Raw genomic sequence first — 19,211 nt, 5'->3', positions numbered from 1 at the left:
TGAGGATCAGCAGTACTCAGCTTAAAAAACCAAGTATGAAAATGCAAGTCTAAATCTCTGGAGAAGGTCTAACCCTTTTAAATGATAAACAGTTTAAACTATTAAATGTAGATGTCAAGAAATAATTTAAAATGTCATCAGCATTTCCAGACCTGAAGGTACGGTGATGTCTTGACCAACGCCCAGAGGTGATTTAATTATAAAAGAAAAATAAAAAGCAACACTTGTCATCGTCATGACAACTGAGCAAACTCCATCTGCTGACGAAGACTGTAAGACAGGACTGAAACCTGCGAGAGAGCTAGTAAGTGGACTTTATATTGGGATTGTTCAGTCAAACTACTGATTCCAAGGGCGAGAGTGAATTTTAACGATTATCTGACTAATTGTAGAGGCGTAAATCTGCAGACTCTGGACAAGTTATGTTACAGCATAAATCCAATAGGCCAAATATATCTCTAGAATTTGGAGGAAAGGAAAAGTCTCAGGATAATAGATGTTGGGGTGAAAGATCAATTTTTTTTGTGTTCAACACCCAAAAACTTCTAGATTCTGTTTGAGTTGCAACTTTAAATTGTCTATATTAGCTTTTTACGCCAAACAGCTGCAGCCCCTCCTTTCCAGGTTTTCTTCTTGTACGTACAAAGCTACACACACATTCAGGATAGACATTACCTCGTATGGCATACTGTAAGTAGACACAACTCAATACCGAAATGGTCTCAGATTGTTTGTCATACCACGGAGAGAGGCATTTAAAATTCCTCGGAGAGCGTCTTAGAAACAAACATCAAGGTACAAAATCCAGCCGTTTAAAAAAACACGACTGCAAGTTCAAAGGAACACTTCAAAATCTCACAGTCGAACTGGAGGGAATAGCGAGGTTGGGATGAGACAGAAAGAGTGGTGAAGCGGAAAAATGTACTGAGCGCTCTCTCAGAGAGTGTGGACAGCAGCCAGGCCGGCGACAGCAGTGAGCCTAGATAACAGCGAGTACCAGGAACCAGTGAGAACCTGTGGGGAAGTATTGGGAAGAGCTGCATCTCTTCTAACAGCTGCTGACTGGCCCCTGGGGCAGAGTAGAGCTGCTAGCTGCAGCCATAACCACCATCTCCCCACCTGCACCACACTACTTCATGCGCATGGGGACATCATTACTTTTTCCATTTCACTCCACGAGACTTCTCCTGTCAAATCAAAAAATGACATGAAAAATAATAACTCGGGGCCATGGGCGGAACAACAACAGCAACAACAATACAACCAAAAAGGTCAGTTTGATGATGAAAATTTGTCTTGCATCCACTATGTCTGCTCTCACAGCAGGGGTGGCTCAAGCATGAATTGAACTGACCCTGGGCCAGTGGCAGAAAGCATGTGTACTTAATGACACAACTCCCATTATATAGAACTTCAGCATCTTTGTCACGGCAGAGGACAGGCCTCCTGATGAATAATGATGTTAACACTCGGAAGACAGGCGGAGCTGCACGGCTTTGGCTCCACCGCAGACTGCACATTCGAATGTACCGTTAACAATCGTGACTGAATGAAGGTTATTCATTTTAATCACACTACAGCACACCCTCCCTTCCACTATCCCAGGGGGTTGCTATATTTAAGCACTTTTTCATTTCTTCTCCTCTTTTTGGTCTTGGCTGATGGCAAGGCAATTGCTTTGTGGGACGTCTGCCCTTGAAGAATCAGACAACAGAAGGAGATATTTATACATACTGTAGATGTGGTGCGAGAGCGAGCTGTATCAAATTCAGCGCCTTCCTCTTTGATTGTGTAGTGTTAACAAATCAAATCTTTTGCCTTTTTTCTGCTTGCTTTTTAGCTTTTATTTCTCTCTTTTTTTTGTTAATGTTTCCCCTCCAAAACAGAAGTGATGTTGGTTTTGTACCTGTACTCTAAGATTAGCTGTCTGTCCTGGGGGAGAGAGAAAGAGTTGGAATGTTTGTCTCCCATTTCTCCAATTCATTCACCCGCTTTTCTAATTGGACTTCTCCATCTGTTGAGGTCTACAAATTGTCTTCTGGGGATGCTACGGCTAAAACATCCTATCAGACACAGAAATACATCAGGGACAGCCTTCTTGGAGCGCTGCCATGCCAGGCACTGAAAGAGTAGTCTGTGTATCTGTGCGTCTGTGTGTCTGTGTGAGTGTGTGGCTGTGTGATGTATAATCAGAAGTCCAGCAGCATACAGCCTGGAGATAAGTAGATATACGCTATACGCTGAACTCTGATATAAAGCTGGCAGGATTGGCTACTTGGAAAATTAATCTATCTACCACACAGCAGATCTGTCGGTTGGCGGGTGACACGCTTTAATACAAGATGACAACGTTGATGGATGCCTGAAAACACAGTGTCAGTAGTATTGACTGTATATCACATGCATATCTAACAAACGTTTCTCCTCTGCAGTCCCCAAAGACGCTGATGAAGCAGATGAGATCTTTTAAATTTTGAAACGTTTTGGGATTCTCCTCCAATTCTCACTTGGACTTGTTAATGATATGGGAAATTGTGTTCCTCACATTTGTCGCTCTTTACATCCCATTGACTGGGAGTTGAATACTCAGGATCGAGCAGTGGGACGTGCGACAGTGTATTTGTGGTGATGATTACAGCCCATTAACTTTGATGGATGCCATTTCATAGAAAAGACGATGGGAGTTGGAACAACGGCAGCGCGGCTTGTTTTCTGTCACCAACATGTGTACACAAAATCGCTGGGAAGAGCCCAGAGGAGAATGCTGCAGCAAAGTCCACGCAAAATTGATTTTTGGATCCGAATGAGACCACTTCACCTGTCACATTAGAGAGGCCGTTGCTGGATCTGCCCCCCTGTCCAGAGGACGGCAAGGACCAGAGCATCCAACATCACCACATCTGCGACCAGCAGATACATCAGGAATGTAAATGGGGTGTGTGTCATGTGTGTTTCCTTGCATGTGAAAGTCAGTCTGTGCGTGCAAATAAATGAGACTAAGCTACATCTGAAATTGATTGTGTTGTTCGGCTGTATTAATGCTAGCTGTTTGGGTGGCTTCTCTACTCAACTCGCTGGCTTGTCTTTGCCCTCTGGCCTAAATGTGTGGCTCAGTCAAAACGAGACACACTCCATTTGTCTGTGGCCGTTATGTAAAGATAGGGCCATGGATGCCAGAAATCTAACTCTTAAGCTCCTCCACAGGGATTACGGACAATTGGCTGAGGGGAAAAATACAAATAATAATCAACTGTTTACGGTTTTCCCTTAATACCTTGAAAAAAAAAAAAAAAAGAAAGAAAATCCCCACATGGAAATGCAATCCGTAAGCAGGCGAGATACTCCTGTGTAGGATGCCTGGAGAGAGACACACAGGCAGGAAATCCCCTAGGTGGGAGCTGAACCCACACTTCAATAATGCCTAGACAAACATATCAATCTACAGTAGCTATCATCTATCCCGCTCTCAATAAAGCTTTTAAATTGTTGCGGTTTTTAAGTCAATGAAATCCAACCAGTAAAGCATCAGAAAGCACTGACAGGATAGGATTAGGATTTGTCATTTTGTTTTTTGTACTTTCAACGTTACTATACTTACCTGGAGTGACCTTGCTAGTTGTTAGCCTCACCTACCCCATGGAGTGTGTATTCACTACCTGCATGTGGCCTTTATAAAATACCTAAACTGAGTATGTAAAAAAGTGTTTTGGAACTTTTACATTTTCATAACGATGGCTAAAGATTTTACTTAAGTAAACACAGACAAGTATTATCAGCATAATGCTCTGATGTATCCAAAGTAAGGGAATTGATTAACGCTTTCAGAGATTTATATTAATATATGTATTATATCACTGGATTTAAATTATTGATGTGTGAGCTGCATTTTAATGTAGCTGGTGGTGTGCCACTTATCTTAACATATTTCTTTATATACTGCAGGGTGATTTTATTCTATAACAGTGCAGTTGATCATATGGAAATGTGAATCTCCAAAGTGATTAGGGGCTACACTGTAGCTGTCACATAATTATCCTATGACATGCAGTGTTGTAGATGTATAAAAGCAGCTTAACAGGGCAAAACTCAAGCAAATTACAAGTACTGTGAAACTGATCTTCAGTCCAATACATAGTGTACTGAGCTAAAACCACAAAATCCTGCTCTATGACACCACCTATAATGTAAACAGAGTTGCAGCAAACTGGTCTGACCTGCCGCGGGTGTCACAGGTGGCACATTAGCAGTGGAACAAAGGCATCCTGCATGGGTAGACTGAGTAAAGATCAGCAGGATGACTGAAAATAACAACCAGAAATACAAAGAAACATACTTCACTAACGAGATCTCCTTTAACATAAAAATTCAACATAAAAGTTAATCAGTGTGATGTTACAACAAGAATTTGCAGGTTTGTCCATTTTGAGACTAATCTTACAGGCTTACAGTTATTTTAACAGACTGTACTACAGTAGTTAAACCAAACTAACATATCATACGTGCTTGCAATCACAATGCTAACATGGTGATAGTTAGAGGGTATTGTCGAACTTACTTAAGCGTGATAGCATGCTAAAAATTGCTAATTCACACTAAACCAACTAATGATGAACTGATGATGGTGTGAGATTTAAAAAAAAAAAAGAAAAATCAGAGGAATTAATCCCAATGGGTACATGAATGCATGTACCGAAGTTCATGGAAATTTATCCAATAGTTGCCGAGACATTTCACTAAAAACACAAAGATCATGTGGCTGCTAGATGAGGTACAAAATGTCATAGAAATCTATTTGACGGTTGTTGAGATATTTCATTCTGGACCAAACTTGTGGACTGACTGGTAGTGTGGCATTTCCATCTATAGTGCCATGCCACTGAAGTGGCTAAAAAACCTTGAAAAATACTATGGTTTATCTCAGTGAGATAATAAATTATACTGAAATACTGACAACAGACAGACACTGCGATACGCTGCCTTCCACCTGTCATGTGAGTCCTCTAAATTTACTACGGGTGTGTACAATAAAAGCATCATCACCATTTACCTTTGTGAAGATTTAGCACTCAATTCTTGTTGAGAGTCTGCCAGTGAAATGTTGATTTAACACTGTGGCAATCTTTTAAGACCACAGTAAGTGTGATTGAAATTTTGACCACCTTTTGAATACTTTTCTGATGCACACAAAAAACAGAGAACTAGAAAAAAACAAAACAAACAAAAAAAACTATTGCAATTTTCACAAACTGGCAGTTACTGGAAGACTATATGTATTGAAAATGGTTTATATTGTACAGGCTTTGTTGTGTACATCCACAATATATATTTGCTCATAATAGCACCTTTACCGTATCTCCTCAGGAATGAGAGATGGCAGATAACAGATATATGTATAATATATGAGCTTGAAAAAATGTATTGCATTTACATGAGATAAACTGAAATGATCATAGGTGTGTGAAGGCCTGAACTCGACATAAAATACTGGCACTATATGATCTCCACAGTATTTGATAATCAAATACTCTGCCAATAAAACGTCTTTAGAGACTGCATGGAGACAGTTAAAGAAGAAAGAAATATTTCGACTGTGGTGCCCACACTGATACACCTGTACATGAGAAATTCGTTTGAGGTGAAAGAGAAAAATACAGCCCTAGAGCACATGCCCTGTTTAGTTTCTGTTTGACCAAATGGCCTACATTAGGTGATATATTTAGCTATTTATAGAAGCTGGGGCAGGCAGGAAACAGCTGCCATGCGTCAGGGTGACAGGCTGACATCCCTCATCTCAGCAGGACCTCCCAGCCAGGCAGACAGGAGGAAGCTCTTTATACCTAAACTGAAATGGGACATAGCCTCTTATCATTCATGCTGCATACAGAAACTAATAATCTATGGAGCCTGTGGCAAAGACTCAACAATGAAACTGGGTTAACAGTGGCTAGTATGGGCAGCTCCATTCAAAGCCACACTTGTGTGCCCTACAGAGATCTGTATTCTGCCTTTACAGCGAACACTGTGCATTTCATTCAAGTGGGATCAGTATTGATCACGAGGAGCTTTTATTGTGGCATCCTGGTGCTGTAAACTGGCAGATTCCTCCGCTCTGACAGAGATGAGATGGTTCATGAACAGTGAAACGGAGCTTTAAGCTGACAAACAGGCTGAATCAATATTCATGACATTGTCATGAAGCTGCTCACGTTCAGGTATTATGAATGGGCTGTAAACCAAATCTCAATTAAAAGTGTTAGCATCAAATTTTTACAGCTCTCTCTGAAACTGATGACAAGCAATGCCTTCTGTTTGTCTCCGCTACATGAAAGTCTATAATGATTTCAACACTCTCACAGGATACAGGATAAGACAGTACCTGGTATTAACATTACACACAAGAGTGTCACAGTGAAATGAATGTATGCTCTACAGCATTTGAGTGTAGGTACTTTAAAAACTACCGTAACTGTCAAGGTAATGGATTTCTCTCATTTCCCCTCAGTTAATGTTTTGCTGAGAGGCTTAAAAACAGCATAATTCTTTTTTTTAAACCTTATCTGAAGTGATATCTTATCAGTCTTCAGATGAGGTGTCAGAGAGGCAGAAGTTACATCAGGTCTTTTCTGTTTCATTTTCACAGCAGACTGATGATTGCTGTTAGCTATAATCTCTGAATCTCTGCTGATCACAGATGTTGGATTGTTGGCTAAGGGGCGTTTTTGATAAAGAGACAAATGTCGGGGGGGGGGGGTTCTCTCACCCTGGCATCATAAAATCTGGCACTGTATCAAGATATTGTGTTTGCTATGCTGTCCCATGCTCCTGAGAGAAAAAACTGGTGTAAAGAGCAGTAAACCCCTCCCAAACTCTTTGCGGTGACGGTTGGACTATCATCACCTTCCTCACTAGGTTCTGCTTCTACATCTGTTGCTGCAAAGCTGGATTTGCAGGTCAGGAAGGGACAAAGGCGTCTTCTGGTCTGGGAAGTGGAGTGTAATGAATACTAGTTTGCTGTTTACCTTAGCGACAGTGGCATCTAAAAATAAAAGAACAACTGTTAGTCCCTAAACCAGCACTCATTACATGCCAGCGCGAGGAGTAGTGTGATGTTCAGACCTATGGTTCAGACAGGCAGAGGACGTTAAAAATTTTACAGCTAAAACAAACCGCAGCTTCTTCTTTGTATGCTGATTAGTTCAAGAGTAACACAAAAGTAACAAGTGCAAGGCCAGTGACTTGCATATGTGAAACACTATAATTTGTTACAGTGACTTTTTTCATAATGCTAATGTGACCGTGAGGGAATCATGTTATTCCTCTGTTGTTTAAACACTATGTTGAGTTGAAGATTTGTTTTTTTGACCTTACAGTGAAACCCTGACTGTGAAGTGGTCGTGAATTTCTCTCCAAGGAAAGTTTCAGTGGCCATTATTGAGAAAAGTGTTTGTGCACTGCAGTATGTGAAAATGTTGTAATGAATGTGTGATTGGAATAAAATCAAAGGACATGAACTTACACAAGCAATACAGAAAAGCCTTCATAATATTGTTAAAACCGTTTCAGAGTAAGAGGGTATTACAATGGTGAGAGTTCAATGCTCAACATTTTAGGAACTACACGTGCTTGCTTTCTTGTTCAAATTAAAGAATAAAATACGCCATATACGTCCAAGGCCTCAAGAAGGACACATAGAGAAAGAGTTTGATCTATCAGCAGGACATAATTCGGCTGTGCCCTCCAGAACTGTTATGAATCACTGTTAAAAAATAAATCACTTTTATGATGCGACAATGCTACGGTTAAGCTTTGGTTAGGTTTATGCACAGAAATGACTGGTAGGGTTTAATAAATCATTGTGGTTTGGGTTAGAAGGATTATTTTTTAAGGAACTATTGTGGTCATGCTTAAAAAACAACAATGATGATGACAGTCGGTTTCAAACAGGAAATGAACAACAAATCTCTGCATGTCAAAGTCCAATGTTCTGTTGGCTCAACTACCCCCCCCCCGAAATGGATTTTGTTCTATAATATTCACCTGACTTCCTCCTTTGCTCCTGTCATAATTACTACGGCTACTAGAGGATTTTACCACTTGAACGTAAACATGTGTTGTTTTTGGCCAGCTGAAAAGACTGGTACCGTCTTTCTCCTAGAGAGGACAGTCTCAGATGAAAAGATTGATGCCACTGCTGTGCATGTACCATAAACATGAAGCTACATTACATCCAGAAAGTGGTTAGCTTAGCTTAGCATGAAGACTGGAAACAGGGGGAAACAGCTAGCCTAGCTCTATACAAAGGTAAAATAAAATCTGCCCACTATCACCTCGGAGGCTTACTAATTAACACAGCAACTCTTGTTTGTTAATCCATATCAAAACTGAAGTGTAAAAATGACCTTGTGGTTTTACAAGGACAACAGGAGCAAATGAAGAAAAGACTTTCACCATTGCTAGAAACAAATAAAAACACAATCAAATGAATAAACATATTCACCAATTTGACATCACTAAAGTGACACAGAGACAATACAAAAGCAAATACTGCCAGAAATGCTGCAAGTTGTATAGACATTACCAGGAGACACTAAAACTGGATATGCAAAACAGTTATTAGTAAAAACTGAGGACTACTGTAGACATATAGCGAAGATATCCAACAATAATAATTGTAATAATTATATAATTTTGAGCTAAGACAAACATTGTTGGTTTATTTTGTGTATTTGTGTTTGGTGTATCTCTGTTTGGTGTAAAGTATATTGTCAAAGTGGTGAAGATATTTTCTCCATTTTTTTGTATTGTGCTGTGCAGGAGGGTGGTTTGATGCCTACAGGACTCATACTACAGACATTAAGTTTTGTTTTGAGTATCAATACTTGATACAATAGTTGCTGTTGTGCGCATGAACATCGTGATTACGTTGAGTTCATAGAATTCACACAATACAGTTATTTATCATTAAAATGCATTTATATACAGTCTATGGTCAGACATATAATAAGAATAATAAAAAAATGAGTAATGTTGGGAGGTGATATAATTATATTCAGAAGTAGCTTCTTAATGATGAAAATATTCACCTCATAAATCATGACACATGGTCCTCCCCTACATGATATTACATTAACCGCTGTAAAAATAAACAGTGTCAGAATGATAGTAGTAAATCTGGTCCTGGTTCTAACATTTTTGTTGTGTTGCGAAACTGTGGAGGTATCAATAGACACATAATAATAAGAGTAACAGTAATAATAGGAATCAATGTTTAGCATATTAGGCTAAATCCTAAATCGTGTACATTTCTTTATAGAATACATTTATTGTTATCCTGGCATGATAATTGCATGGATCTAATGCTTAACACAGTGTAAATTAGAAGACTAAACTAAAGAGAATCCACTTAGAATACTGTTGTACATTTCAACAAAGTGATGAGGAGGCATTATGTGTGTCTGCATACCAATCTCCATGACCAGACAAGCCATTTTCATCTGTATGTTAATGCTGACTATGTAAATAAGCCCTGCGACACTAGAGGAGGAGATAGCTGTTGGGCTTCGGTTTATCATTTGCACACTACAATATCTGATCCACTGATCCCACGACATACGTTTTACATCCAATATCTTTACACTGTACAGTCGCAAGTAAGGAAAACCTTTGGAGTTATCTGAATTGATGCAGAAATCCGTCTTAAAATATAATCATATCCACTTCTAAATTAATATTATGAACAAACACAATGTATTTTAACTAATTACACACAAATAATTGTGTTGTTCTACCATTCATACATTCACAGTGAAGGCTGGAAAAAGCATGTGAACCCATGTGCTAATTGGTGTCAGGAGTTATCAAACCTGGAGTCCAATCAATGAAACAAGATTGGAGATGCGGGTTAGAGCTAGTTTGACTTATAGAAAAAAACACTTAAACATTTTGAGATGGCTGTTTACAAGAAACATCTGCTGATGTGAACCATGCCTCGCAAAAAAGAGATCTCAGAAGAGTTAGGATCGAGGAATTGTTGATTACAAAGTCTCAAAGAGTTTAGATACTCATCAGTCAACAGTCAAACAAACTGTTTATAAATGGAGAGGATCTAGTTATGTGGCTACTCTCCACAGAAGTGGGTGCCAAGGTAAGATGAGTCCAAAAGCAAAACGCAGAATGATCAGTAATGTAAAAGCCAAGAACCATAGAGTACAAGCTAATGGCTTAAAAGGAATCATTGGGGCTGGTTGACATCTCTGTTCATGAGTCTATCATAGGCAAATCATGGTGCATGGTGTCCTGACATTGACAACATAGAAAAAGCTGCTTCTCTGCAAAGAAAACGTCACTATGCCAAGTTCGGTGGAGGCAGCATCATGATTTGGGACCTTGCTGCCTCTGGGACTGGACAGCTCGCTGTCATCGAGGGGAAAATTAATTCCCAAGTTTATCGAGGGACCTTACAGGATAATGTCAGGGTGGCTGTCCACCTGCTGAATTCAGTGTAAGGTGGGTGATACAACAGGACAATGACTGTAAACATCAAAGTCAAAGGCCTAGTCAGACCCCGGACCTTAATCCAATAGAGGTGATGTGGAATGACCTGAAAAGAGCCGTTCACACCAGATGTCCTAAGAATATGTCTGAGCTGAAGCAGCTCTATAAGGAAGAATGGTCCAAACTTCCCCATGAATGTTATTGTTAGAGATTCATTCAGTTATTAAATCCAAGGGTTCACTTGTTTTTCCAAAAGCAATGTGAATGGTTGTGCTCAGTAAAGACATGAAATTGTATAATTGTTTGTGTCATTATCTTAAAAACATTGTGTTTGTTTATACTTGTGGCTTAGATGAAGATCAGATCACATTTATTAATACAGAAATCTATTTTATTCCAAAGCTTCACGTACTTTTTCTTGCCACTGTATCAGCTTTCAAGATGGGACACAGTCACATAATAGGCAAAATTTCCTCATTTCAGTCGTTCACTCAGTCTGGGTCAGGGTTTCTTGGCTGTTAGATTGGATGGAAGTGGAGTCAGGTAGAGCAAATGCTTTCTAACAACAATGAAATCGGGGTGATGTGTTTTCTCACATATCTCCTTATTTCTTAATGCAGTGATGCTGCATTCATTCAGAGTAACTTTAATCTTGTTCTGGAAAATTACATTAATCTTTGATGTTGCTCGCAATACAAAGAAGATGAAAATGCTGAGCAGTGGAAAAAACACTGATGCCATATTTTATGCGCTCACACTACGCTGCCCAGGCCCAAGTGCAGAACATGCTAGTCTATTTCCCTGCTTAATGCAGCACATTCAAAGTGAATTAATGAATCCCCCCCCCCTCCCCCCACATGGAATGAGTGTTATTGGTGCTGCCTCGAAGACAGGTTGTCAAAGAAATCGAATCAAATGGAAGGACAGCCATTTTGTCCTTGTCGTATAGATTATTTATCAATCTGACCATCCGCAGTGACGCATGCCTGCTTTTAGAGTCAGTTCACACACACTGTATCCTCACATCAACCTACCAGCTGGACATAATCTGTTTTTCAGCTCAGGTTCACGAAACAGTTGACTGATGTTTTCCTTTTTGACATTGTATCATTGTGTATCATATATACACACACACACACACACACACACACACACACACACACACACACACACACACACACATATATATATATTATAGATATATGTGTGTGTATATATTATACATATATGTGTGTGTGTGTGTGTGTATATATATATATATACATACACACACATGCATATATATATATACATATATACACACACACACACACACACACACATATATATTATAGATATGTGTGTGTGTATATTATACATATATGTATATGTGTGTATGTATATATATATATATACATACACACACATGCATATATATATACATATATACACACACACATTTATATATATATATATATATATATATATATGTATTTATACATATATACACATACATACAATGTCAAAAAGAAAACATAATTTTCAGTTTTCCCTTACTTTAATATATATAGGTCTATATATTACAGTAAATGATAGTGTGTATATATATTAATGTTTATGTATGTATACATATATACACCATCATTAAAATACAGTGCAAACAAAGTCTTTAAAGTTTCTACATAATTAAATTCATACGTAATAAATCTGTAATATATGAATTCCTATAAAATGTTAATCAATCATTCAACTCACACCTCCACAGCACCCTTTTAAATCTCAAACTGCCAGTGGTAACTTGTTTCAGTGATCAAAACAAAGAGAATAAAGAAAATGTAGGGGCTTGCTTATTTTCAATTCAGCAGAAAAAAAGAGGATCTTTGTTTTTTTTTTCATAGACTCTGTCTTTCACAATGATCTTAATCTTTCCTGAAGAAGGCTGCCTGCTCCCGCCCCTCACTCTCACGCCTCCATTTCGCAGTCATTTGCATGGACAGAAAGGAGCTCGCACAGAACACATTTCAGTGCCAGGTTCTTCTCATTAAGTCACCTGTCACTTCAGGACCATTATGACAGCCTCATATTAGCATCACCTCTCCTCCCCAATAAAGCACCTGGAGGCGCACTGTGAGCCTACAGGCTAATGGCAGCCTACACATCTCACATCAGCCACTTCTGCTTTACACAGTAATACATCACATTGCTCATAATGGATTGCTGATTTTCATAATGTGCATAACATACACAATGCCAAGTGGTGTAATGTATTCTACTGAACACAAAAATTACACCCATTGCAATACATAATCAAACACGCCGAACGTTCTCACTGACTGTCGTGCTCAATTGAAAGAAAAAAGAGTGAAAATCCTCTGCATGGTAACTTATCCAACCACATGAATGCTATATCATTAAGAATGCATTCGTTATCTCTTGGGCACAGATACAGTAAAGGGCCCTCAAGATTGTTCCTGTACACTTCAATTACATTTGACATGCAGTGAAGGGTTTGGACTTCAAAAAGCTTTGCTCTGCACCACATCGAACCATGAAGTTAATGCTTTGCATTGTAGGCTTTGATTGCCATGGGGCCATGGTGTCAAAACTGGCAAGCATGATAATGGTGATACTTCTGGTGGTTTATGGCCCCTACGGTGACCCTGGTGTCTGTTAACCTTCCCTCCTCTGACTCATAAATCCTATCCTGAGAGGTTTATAGGACTCACTTGTCAAGCCTTACCAGTCGTATTTGGTGGGTGGAGCTGTAACACAGACAAACGACATGGTGATAAATTCTGCATCTGTTGAGTGACTACAGCGTGCAGCCATGTTTGTTGTACTGTAGGATAATCCACACAGTAAATGTCACAACAAATCAGTAATTAGAATGATCATTCTTCTCAGCATTATTAAGGCAGTAGCTGAAAGAAGGATGTTGACATGAGGACTGGGAGTTAAGTGTGTGATTGAAAAGAACATGTTTGTGTCGGAAGCTGAGGCCTGTTATGTCTATCAAAGGTAATGTCTGTGTCCAGGGGAATGTGGGTGCCTCTATGCCAGACTAAACCTTGTCCTCCTCTCTCCCTTTCCCTTGTGGGTTGCGCTTGACTTCCACTGTTTTCACAGCTGCTCTCAGTAGTGCACTCCATTACACCTTAAATCACTTAAAAGATCTGAAGCACCAAAAACTCCCTCTGCAGCTAATTCACCCTGACTGTGTGGATCATCTAGAGAAAATAAGAGCAAGCAAACACTGCACCGTCTGATTCCAGTCTAATAAAGTGCAGTGCTATCTTTATATTGCAATCTATTGCAGCCTTAAATGGACAATATTAAATCAAGCCACAAAATTATATCCTAAGACCTGTGCAGTTTTCAAAGATATTGGTAAACACAATACCACAGATATGAATCTCCCAGTTCTTGAAGACCTGGGCAGAAGCATTCTCACAGAGGCAGATTCCACTTTGTAGGGTGTCCGAAAGCAGCCACAGAGATTAGGCTCAATAAATAAGGAGGGATAAGTGGGTCTTGTCCTGTGTTTGGTGCCACAGAGCAGTAGACACACAGAGGCGTGACACACAGCTGCACAGTGCTATTGATTCTCCACTGGTCTCCAGGCACCCTTCCCTTTCATTCAGGCTGCCTGCCAAGTTCCTCTGAACAGGAGCCCCTGCTCTCCCAATGTCTGCACGTCTGCTTAAGCACAATCAATGGGCCATCAGCAGGGGAGAGAACGCACGCCACTGTCTTTACTTCCACAGGGTGTGAGTCAGGGAAATTGAAAATATATGTAGTGGAAAGGCATCATGATACCATGCGGGCATAAAGCATCATTGACTATCAGAATGAAATCAAATGCTTTCGAAAGCTTCAAATGGAGGTTCCAGCCAGTAGCACCACCGCCAGTCTTTAAAGAGCTTATTTGCCGCCAAATGAAAAGACTATCCCATTCATATAAATAAGTGTTTGTTAGACGTCGATCAATTTTTCTGCATGCCGAGCTCTGAAACAAACCATCAGAATACCTCATTTCCCCTGATCAGATAAGGATTTGAAGGTTACTGGAGGAGAGTACAACAGATATTTTCCTCACTCCAGTGTATTCGGTAGACAATGACAACCACAATTCAATTGAATTCTACAGGGGTTGCACGAGATGTGTTTTTTAAAAGCACACCTTCAGACAATGATGAATCATGAGAAGGAGCCGACTTTGTCTTTCAGTGATGGGTATTCAGCCTCTCCACCGGTGGTCCACTATGCAGCATTCTGCACCACTGCAAGGCTTCAGTTCAGGTTGCAAATCTGTCAGCCGGGCTGTCATGGTTCACAATGGAGTGACAGAAACGTCCCCATTACCAAGGACATTTCAGCTTTGTCCTGGCACGACAGAACATCTTTTTCAAATCCATCTTAAGCAACACAAAGGGGATTCCTAGCTGAATGCAGCAACATCTTTGTTGCTCCCCAAAGATAAATAATGCACCCTCTTACACAACTCATCGTTCATCTGTGCTTTGAATCTGATAGCATGGCCAATGCAGCATTACATTTGTGGTGGCAGCTTCAATCATCGGATCATGCATATCACTAATTATGCTCTCATTGGTCATTTCAAGGGTGAGTGGTGGTTTGACTGGTATTGAGTGAGTGCGGGGGGAAGCTTTGTATGTCATTAAGAAGACAGAAAATCCACTAACTCACCACAGTATGAGAGCAGATAGAAAGAGGTTGGCGTAGTGACAGTTTAAATAATAAACAAGAATAATAATAACATATTGTGCCTGCAGATCTGAAGCATAAGCAGGTGCAGAGTGGCTGCATCAATGCAGATATGAGCCCAGACAAAAACAAGAAGGATCGATATCAAAAAGTCAAACACACAATTCAGCATCTTTGCATTATGTATTCCTGCATAAGTGGAATAACTAATAATACTGAATAAATAATACTGAAAAGTGCACGTTTAAACTTTATATTCATAGAATTATGCCTGACACATCTCCAGCATATACTTAGAGCTGTATACACACACACACACACACACATACACACCTACAGACACACAGGCAAGAACGGACACACAAGAGTACACACAGTCAGTGGCAATTTTTTTTGGCAATGTTTGATCTGTGATGTTGGGACTTCTAAATTAAAAGACAACATTATTTCAACAGGACCTCATTTCTGTGTCATCAGCGAAGAGGAGGGCGTGAGGACTAAGACTGGCTGAGTGGCTGTGCTCAACCTCACACATGCAGCAGTGAGTAAAGAAGCAACCAGGATATTTTTACACACACATTAGGAACGGTCTGATTATTATTTTTCCACTGTATAACTTGAAATTGCGCTTCAGGCAGCAAAACGCCGCATTCATTTTATTCACTTGAACAGATAAAAACCAAATGGCAGCTACAGTCGGCTCATTCGCACAACTTTTCAGCACCTTGGAAAGCGCACCGCCCCAGAATGCCGAGCCGGAGTGAATAATGGTAATAATAACAATAGTAATAATAACCCCCGCCCAGCGGCTGAGCGGTTGAGTGCGCTCATCAATACAAATTAATTTGATGTAATCGTCTTAAGCGCGTTTAATTATTTTATGCTACATCAGCACATAGTACAACTGATGTTGCTCACGAGCATGAAATTAGCGTTCAAATATTTACTGTACCTCGTTGAAAGGAAGAGAGAGGAGCTGAGAGAGAATGAATGAGAGACAAGAGGGGAGGCGGTGTAGGGGGAGAAATGCTGTGTGTGTGTGTGTGTGTGTGTGTGTGTGTAGCCTTAACATTTTGTAAACTACTTTACGTTTAATTGATTGCATTAATCAGCACTTGTGCCTCAGTTTGGCTTATAAATCCGTTATGCAGGGTATTGGCCAGTTATGAGCCTTTCTTTCTTTGCTCCTATGAGAGCTCTCCTGTAACATGGATTTTTTTTAAAAACCCTTCACCGTCTGTTGATTGGCCAGAATGTTTGTGCTCATTGTGCTAACCTTTAAAAAAGAGCTCATCCAACAAAGGCCCATGGAAACAAGCAGGGACGAGGAGTAACCTTCGGATAAGGGCTGTTTGTGAAGTGCAGGCTCATTGATAGGCAGTGAATGGCGCACAGAAGCCCCTATAAAGCAGACCGTTCCTACCCTCTGATTGGACAAGCAGCGCTCGAGGCAGTTAATATGCCCAATAAATGCACACCTGTGGCCGCTCCACAATCACTTCAAACAATAACCGAAAATTTGTGCTAATTAGGTTCTGTGTCTCTTAGCAAGCTAATTTTGCTCCTCCGTAATTAGAAAAATTTAAAATAGTTCATTACTACATGTTGTTATGTTAATTGAGCAACTAAAGACATCTTTTGTAGCGTGTTTTGCTAAAAAATGTGAGTGTTTCGTGGAGGTAATAAGGCAGCTGAGACTGTGATTTATGGCGTAATGAAAAGCATATAGGATTTTATGGACTACAGCCACCTACCCCAGTGTTGTCATGGTGACAATGGTGTACCAAAACGCTGCGGGGATACTGGTGAACTTGCTGGCTGTGGAGCCTTTTTCTGCATAAAACATGACCGTTGCAAAGATAATGATGGCCATGGTGAGGGAGAATAGTAGGAAGCCCAGCTCGGAGGCGCAGCTCTTCAAGGTGTAGCCCAGGATGCGCAGCCCCGCAGAGTGCCGGGAGAACTTGAAAATCCGAAAGACCCGGAAGACTCGCAGCGTGACGAAAGCGCCGCTCACCTGGTCATTGTCGGTCATGACCAGGCCAATGTAATAAGGCATGATGGCGACCACGTCAATGACGCTCATCACACTTTTCATGAACTTGTACCGGCTGGGAGCTGCGATTAAACGGAGGAGATACTCAACAGTGAATATCATGACGCACGCAGTGTCTAAACAAAAGAAAGCCAGTGCGTAACGGTCTCCACAGGAAACCTCCTTTGACCTGTTGGGCAGAGTCCCACACGGAACCGTCTCCACCACATTGGCCATCACTGATATGGCAATGAAGAAGCCTGTAACATAGTAGAAGACCAGAGCTAAGGTGCTGGTGTGAGGGTTTTCAAAAGCCCGCCACAGGTACTCCCGGTACGTCAGGTTCACCGGCGTGACGTCATTGTTCATGTCCATCTCCTCGTCGTCTTGAAGCCTCTCTGCATTTTCGCGCCTCCGGTCTTTGTACTCCTCGTAACAGCAGTCCCCAATGATCTCGGGGATTATACCAAAGAAAGCGAGCTCCTCGTCGTACGCAGATATGCACTCTTGGCGCGGATAGTGTAGTTTCCCCGTGCGGTAAAAATTGAGTATATGTCTAAATATGTCAGGGTCACGGTCGAAAAAGTACTCGTTTGTCTCCTCGTGGAAAAAGAAGTCTCTCTCCGTGCTCCCCAGCAAAGTGTCCGGGTACCGCTCCAAAGTGTTTCGCCACGTCTGAAACTTGGTCCCACTCACGTTGAGGATGATGAGTCCGTCCTGGGCTTTCCTCTTGTCTTGGGGAGGGATGGGCATCGGGGTGCTCGCCACGGGCATCCATCCTATGGCTGCCGCACGGGCGAAGGGGAGCCATGCCGCTACACCTGCTGCCATGCTGACCTGTAGTGTTTAAAACGACCCTGCTCCGGTTATCACAGTGCTATGGCTCAGAGATAAATTGCATCTGCAGGAAGAACAGCAGATAGAGACACTGATGGTTAGGTTCCTGAAGCATCTAGGCTTAACAGAATGTGATAAGAAAACACACAGACCCATTTACTTATACTGATACTGCGCATAGCACTGGTGTGTATCACTCTCCAGCCTTATCCACAGTGTAACTGTTCAGTTATGGAAGCCTACTTTGCGGCAGAATATGAATTGGTTTTCGAAAACGTCACCCATCAACAAGCAGGGCTTTTTTTTTTCAATGAAAATCCAAGTAAAAGAAAAACCCACCTTAGGGAAGGTTGCTCTTTAAACTGCATCCACGGGAGTTTAATAAAATACCTATCCTCGGATGAGAATACTTGCGATTCCGCCACCCATCTATCTGTCACTGCAGCCAGACGATAGAGGAAAACGGCACAATAACGTCGCATCAACAAGTTAAACAATTCAAGCGACAGTTTCTCAGCAGAGAGCGGTCATTCGTCCGAGCGCGACCTTTCCCTCTTTTTTTTGTCTCTTCTCGCCGTCCGCAAGGCAACGGCGCTCAGTTGCATGCGTTTTTCCCTCTCGTTGCAGCTACTCCTCAATAAACTCCTGTTCCTCTCGTCGACTGCAAGACCACCCTCCCTCCCCCCTCCTCCTTTTCACCACCAAGCCCCGACTGTGGAGAGAGGAGAGAAAATCATATGCAGAGAGCGAGAGAGAGAGAGAGAGAGAGAGAGAGAGAGAGAGAGGGAGAGAGGAGTGGTCCTATCTGCACCCAGAAATTCCTCTGCTGCTTCTCTGTGGGGGGAACTAATCAATGCGTAATGGTAGTCTAAGTAGGCGGCATCTCCAAAGCCTCAAGTTAACACTCGTGTGTGTGTTTGTGTGTCTCTGTGTGTTTGCACACCATGAACCATCACAATTCGACTTACCCGAACTGTGTTACACCTCGAACGTAACGTCGTTAATATGATGGACTGCCCTGAATGAAGTGGCTTGTTTTCTGCGGAGGTCGTAATGTATTTGGGCTTTTTCTATAAAGCACAAAGTCCTTTGAAGTTTCCCTATTGTCTCTATAGTACTCTATAAAAGAGAATAAAAATAT

At 41.0% G+C, this 19,211-nt stretch overlaps 1 protein-coding gene across 3 annotated transcripts in view; it reads right to left on the bottom strand.

Annotated features, from left to right (window-relative positions):
• Positions 1–18,848, bottom strand: part of LOC130176128 (potassium voltage-gated channel subfamily D member 2-like) — a 32,754-nt gene extending 13,906 nt beyond the window's left edge. Inside the window, exons 1-2 of one of the 3 annotated variants that reach the window (XM_056387044.1) lie at positions 18,410–18,848; positions 16,953–18,070 (exon numbers count right to left, since the gene is read on the bottom strand). In XM_056387044.1, coding sequence (XP_056243019.1) covers positions 16,953–18,064 — 1,112 coding nt within the window. In that variant the 5' untranslated portion in view covers positions 18,065–18,070; positions 18,410–18,848. Of the gene's footprint in view, positions 1–16,952; positions 18,135–18,409 lie in introns of all 3 variants that reach the window. The other 2 variants (XM_056387043.1, XM_056387045.1) reach the window with 2 other exon arrangements.
• Positions 18,849–19,211: the final 363 nt, after the last annotated feature.

The sequence above is a fragment of the Seriola aureovittata genome, chromosome 10 (genome assembly GCF_021018895.1).
Source record: "Seriola aureovittata isolate HTS-2021-v1 ecotype China chromosome 10, ASM2101889v1, whole genome shotgun sequence".
Lineage (NCBI taxonomy): Eukaryota > Metazoa > Chordata > Actinopteri > Carangiformes > Carangidae > Seriola > Seriola aureovittata.
This window is presented reverse-complemented; position numbering and strand designations above follow the sequence as displayed.